Source organism: Phaseolus vulgaris, chromosome 3 (genome assembly GCF_051622355.1).
Source record: "Phaseolus vulgaris cultivar YP4 chromosome 3, ASM5162235v1, whole genome shotgun sequence".
NCBI lineage: Eukaryota > Viridiplantae > Streptophyta > Magnoliopsida > Fabales > Fabaceae > Phaseolus > Phaseolus vulgaris.
Genome location: NC_143500.1, coordinates 21,411,261 through 21,416,745, shown reverse-complemented (window position 1 = coordinate 21,416,745; position 5,485 = coordinate 21,411,261). Strand labels below are relative to the sequence as shown.

General features: G+C 34.6%; 1 protein-coding gene across 4 annotated transcripts; it reads left to right on the top strand.

The window, feature by feature from the left end:
* The first annotated feature begins 234 nt into the window (after nt 1–234).
* On the top strand, nt 235–2,558 carry LOC137806875 (Polyketide cyclase/dehydrase and lipid transport superfamily protein). Of its 4 annotated transcripts, none has more exons than XM_068607221.2 (6): nt 235–371; nt 927–1,005; nt 1,169–1,421; nt 1,812–1,970; nt 2,079–2,225; nt 2,316–2,558. In XM_068607221.2, exons 2-6 carry the CDS (start codon nt 971–973, stop codon nt 2,433–2,435), a joined length of 714 nt encoding a protein of 237 aa, XP_068463322.1. In that variant the 5' UTR covers nt 235–371; nt 927–970; the 3' UTR covers nt 2,436–2,558. The 4 variants fall into 4 exon arrangements, with proteins under 4 accessions (XP_068463322.1, XP_068463320.1, XP_068463321.1 ...); XM_068607219.2 differs by lacking the exon at nt 235–371 and adding an exon at nt 396–525; XM_068607220.2 differs by lacking the exon at nt 235–371 and adding an exon at nt 467–745.
* The last annotated feature ends 2,927 nt before the right edge of the window (nt 2,559–5,485 follow it).

The following is a 5,485-nucleotide window of genomic DNA, read 5'->3' as shown; positions in this document are numbered from 1 at the left end:
TACATCACTTATCATAGCGTAACGTTGCTGTCACTTTGTTAAATGTGTGAAAAAGGAGCACTACTCGGCGCCCACTTCGGTGTTTAACTGCTCCACAAACTAGAGCATGTGGAATTCAACACAAGTGTGGTCACATATCAGAAGCATATGTGGCTTAGTATATAATATAAATTAAAGTGTAGGAAAGAAGTTTTTGGTTAAATAGAATGGGAAGTTAGTTGTTGCTACTGCACCTAACGTTACGCTTAGGACAATCCCAAATACCCTGCCAAACACTTCATTGGGACCGCTCTGCTTGCCTTGCTGTTTCAAATGCAATCCAGCTCTATCAACTATCATCACACGTGACTGGGGTCTCACATTCCAAAGTGGTGGGGATTCTCCTTTCAAGATACACCACAATAAACAACAATCAAATACACTTTTTCTTTGTATGTAAAACCATACCCCATACACCACACGGTTCAAACCATCAAGTGTCACTGTGTCTTTCTTGCTACAAATTCCCTAGTTAAACTATGCGTGGTATTTGAATCTTCTTGTTCTTATTTGATTTTCTATATGAAATACATATAACTCTCTATCTGTGGATGAATTTCTTGTATTTTGTTTTCTAATGTTTTGTTCCCCTCACAAAAGCCACCAACACTCCATGTGCATCATATTTTCTTTCCTTGTTCTTGCTGCCTTTTTGGAAGAAAAGAATCTATCTTTTATCTAGAGAGAGGGTTATTGCTCTAATCATGTAAGGTTCTTCTGGCACTGCATGTGCAACAATCACCTCTACCCACTTCATATTATTTTGCACTTCTCAACCTCTCTTTAAACCACTCGTATCATCACATCACACCTCACAACACAACACGTGTATAAATATATATATTGTATACGCCTTCCAATTTACCAAGTGTTTTATTGTTGTAAAGAATTCAACACCAGTAGGCCATTGATACCCCTCATTCCAGCCACGATGAACAGCAGCCCTGCACCTTGCAGCCGATCCTGGTGAATACCAAACTAAACTAAGCATTTTCATTTCTGATGAGAAATTTTTTCCTGAGAGTCTGTCTGTTCGTGTTTGACACATGCAGTGACAAGTTTGTTCAATCTTGTTATGACTTATCTGTTCAAGAAATTAAGATTCTCTCTCACCATGATTTTGTTGAAGGTCTATTAGCGAGGACTCCCTAAGAAGGTATGTGCAGTTTGCAAGTGAAAGCTGTATACAAGAGTTATTGGCAGCTTCAGATACAAACAGAGGAAATGACAATGATGGATGGAAGGTTCTAACTCTTGACAACGGAGTGGAGATATCAAAACGCAGGTCAGGCTCACTCCACACATTTCGCAGCCGTTGGGTTCTTAGATCTGTCTCTCCCCAACAGTTCATCACAGTGGCCAATGCCATTGATGCTGCAAAGGTGAATGCCAATTTTCTCAGAAAAATGACAGAAAATAAAGTGATATTTTGTGAGGGAGGTGAATGTGAATAAAAGGAAAAGAAAAGGAAAAAGAGAAAAAAAAAAAAAAAGAGTAAACCATAAACAGGAGAGTTAAGAGGATTAGATTCCCATCCAGCATGTTGAAAAGAAAACTTTTGTCTCTAGCATGTCCTTAATCCTATTTTTATTTTTTAGTTTGTGGCTGGCATACATAGGAATGACAAAAAATTGCACGATTCCTCGTCTTTTACTTTCTTCTTTATTCCTCTTCTTTGTACATGTGAATGTAGTCTGTTCCTTGTCATGGGGGTTCAATTTGATTAAGGAATTACATTCTGATCTTAGTTTTTTATTATTTTATTAAGCCAGCAATGGGACTCTGATCTGGTGGAAGCCAGGTACATAAAAGATCTTGAAGACAACCTCAGCATAATTCGCCTTAGGTTCGGAGATAACTCTAAGCCTCTCTTCAGAAACAGGGAATTCATTGTCTATGAACGCCGTGAAACCATGGAAGATGGCACCTTGGTTAGTACGAAAAATCCTACCAACATCAAAACTTTTACTACCTTAGTGAGTACTAATGTAGCTTTTGTGTTTGAAATCATTGAACAAAATTTTAATGGGGTGTTGTAGGTGGTAGCAGTTGCTTCACTGCCAAAGGAAATAGCTGCAGGGTTGCATCCGAAGCAAAGTAATGCGATCAGAGGACTGTTGCTTCAGTCAGGTTGGGTGGTAGAGAAGCTGGGAGATGATTCATGTGTGGTCACTTATGTTGTTCAGGTAATTAATAATCCTAGAATAAAAATGTTGTTTGCATTCCTCGTTAACATAACTTCTCACTGCTTTCTCTTTGTTTTGTTTTGTTTTCAGTTGGATCCTGCAGGATGGCTGCCAAAGTGCTTTGTGAATCGATTTAACACAAAACTAGTAATGATCATTGAAAACCTTCAAAAATTAGCCCAAGCATGTCCCAGTGAAGCTGAAATTTGATTACTTTGTAAAGTTGGAAAGAAAGCCACTGTAACCAAGTATACTATTAATGCTCATCATTTTATAGATAAACTTAAATAACTTTTAGCTTTATAATACATCCTTTTTATTTTGAATTTCTAATCAATCTTTCAGTTAAATAAACAAAAATGATGATAACGCTAGTAGTTCATATATAATTTTTTATGTGACAGTTTTGAAAAAAAAAATACAATAAAAAAGTAAATTTATAATTAAATGATATAAAGTAGTTGTTTTTTATTATTAGATTATCAAACCAACTTTATCCTATTTTTTTATGGGTAATGATAGAACTTACACCATTTTCATTCATTTAAAATTTACAAAAATTATTATTTTATTATAATATAATATTTTATTCTATTGTATAATAGATTTATTTGTAAAGAGTGGGGTTAAAGAAGAACTTTTTCATTTTTTATTACCCGAATTCATATGATTTGTCATCGTATAATATATATATAAAGTTTTTTTACTACTGGAATAGTAAAAAATAACTATTTTATCATCGTTTTCTGAAATAAAATATTATATTATGATAAAATAATAATTTTTTTGAGTGTTATGTGAATAAAACCGTGTTAAGGTATCGTTATCTCAATAGAAAACAAACAAGTTGTTATGATAAAAAGAAATAAGTTTTTGGAGCTTAATATATAAGTTTTTTTTTTAATATCTAATAAAAAATATTAAGAAATAAAACCAAAATTTTAAAAATATTTTAAAAACTTAAATATATATATATATATATATATATATATATATATTGAGTGTTATGTGAATAAAACCGTGTTAAGGTATCGTTATCTCAATAGAAAACAAACAAGTTGTTATGATAAAAAGAAATAAGCTTTTGGAGCTTAATATATAAGTTTTTTTTTTTGAATATCTAATAAAAAATATTAAGAAATCAAACCAAAATTTTAAAAATATTTTAGAAACTTAAGAACTTAAACAAAAATAATTAAGTCATTGAGTACTCAATTTAAAGAGAAACTTTATTGAATATTAAAAAAATAACCGATGTCATAATAGCCACTTGAAACCTACTTTAAGTCATAAATATAATTAGTTTCATCTTTGAATGTGTAGTTTTAAGTTTGTACTTAACATATTACAGCTAAGCAAGCTAAAAGGGCTTTGGGCTCTGTTTCTGCTTTTTTTGGCAATCAAATCGAAGAGGCTAATTTGGCGGTTTTGGAATTCAATAATTATTTATAAACGTGTATTATAATAATATCCAATAACATTGTTTGGTCTATCTTTATAATAAATCAATCTCAACAAGGGTTGACCTTTGCTGGGAAAAAGAAAAAATAGGCTGAAAAACAGCATAAAACAAACACCAAATAATAATACTATTAAAGTGTACATGTCTAATTTTTAAGTAATTCACTGCATAATCTAAAATAAATAAAAAAAATAGTAAATCTTCATTTTAATTCTTTATAAAGGATAGTTCTAATAAAGTAACAAGGCTTATAAAAAAAGGGGAAAAATACTACAGAATAGAGGAAAGGATTTGTGAGTTAAGCGTAAAAGGTTTTTTCATTTGTGATGGGTTTCTTTTTGTCTGTATATAAGTCTGAAACACATCTAGTCAAAGAAATAATCTTTCGTCAAAGAAGGGTTTATTTTTGGATTGTAACTAAGTGGTTTTAATAATGAAAATCTTTTTATACAAGAATTTCATTGTATGTTTAATTCTTTAACATTAAACAACCTTAATCCATTATTAATATATCATTAAATTATTAATAAAAATGTTAACATAATAAAAAATATTAAAAATTATAAGATCTTACTATTAACATTTAAGTGTATAAGTAATTAAGTTGTTATTATTATAGATACTTAACATTCTTTTAGTGATATGACATAGAAAAAATTAATTTTTATAAACCTTTATAATTTTTTTATAGGGAATTCCACACAATTTTCGAGATAATAAAATTTGTTGAATTGAATTGGTTTTATTTTAAATGACCCTGCAACAACGTCACCTTGCAACAACTCATGGAGATTATACATGCTCTTCAGCAGGCGGTAGCGGCGTCCAGGGTCGATCAGGATCGCTTCCCGATCGACCTGGCCGCATCACAAGCAAGCAACGAAGAGCTGCGCAGAACCAATGAGGAACTGCGCAAAGTTTGCAGCAGGCGGGGGAGCGTGCTGTGGATGAGCGAGCTCTGCGCACACCAGCTAGGGCTCGCCCCATGCCATTCTCTCAGGCGATCATGGACACTGTGATACCAGCCACATTCATGGGCCCGAAGGTCACCTTCACGTGTGTAGAGGACCTAGAGGCTCATATCACAACTTTGCACACCCAGATGATGCTTTCAGGAGGTTCCGACGCTATGCACTGCAAGCTATTCATGAGTACGTTGTCAGGCACAGCGTTGGACTGGTTCGTCAGTCTCCATGACGGACACATTACTTCGTTCGACCAATTCTCAACGCTGTTTAGAGAACAATGCATTGTCAATCGAGCTCCTCCTCCAGTCTCTTACGATCTTTTTGATGTAAAGCAGTACTAGGGAGAGTCATTGAAAGATTTCTTAAACAGATTCGGGGCACAGGTGGTGAAGCTGCACACCAAGGACGAAGACATGTCGGTGCATGCCTTCAGGAAGGGAGTGTTGGCAAGACCCTTCAGTGATTCACTGATAAGATGTCGCCCAAAGACATTTTGTGAGATCAGACGTCGCCCAATGGTTGTCTGTATGGTTTTGCGGGAGACCAGGTAGAAGTGCGGGGACATGTAGAGTTGAGGACAACCTTCACTGATGGCACGACTTCTCGCACCGCCAACATCAGGTACCTTGTTGTTAATGCTCCATCAGCCTATAACATTATTTTGGGCACGCCTGCTTTAAACAGGGTGGGAGCAGTAGCCTCTTCGAGGCATATGAAGATGAAGTTTCCTTCCTTTGAAGGAGTTGTGATCACCCTGAAGTTTGATTAGAAGGAGGCTAAGAGGTGCTACGAGAACAACCTCAAGACCAAGAGAGGAGTGTGCGCAGTCA

Excerpts from the sequence above, each read along its gene's own strand:
- LOC137806875 (XM_068607219.2), top strand. Across the intron at positions 1,006-1,168 it reads GCACCTTGCAGCCGATCCTG|GTCTATTAGCGAGGACTCCC; the intron begins GTGAATACCAAA and ends ATTTTGTTGAAG. Across the intron at positions 1,422-1,811 it reads ATGCCATTGATGCTGCAAAG|CAATGGGACTCTGATCTGGT; the intron begins GTGAATGCCAAT and ends TTATTAAGCCAG.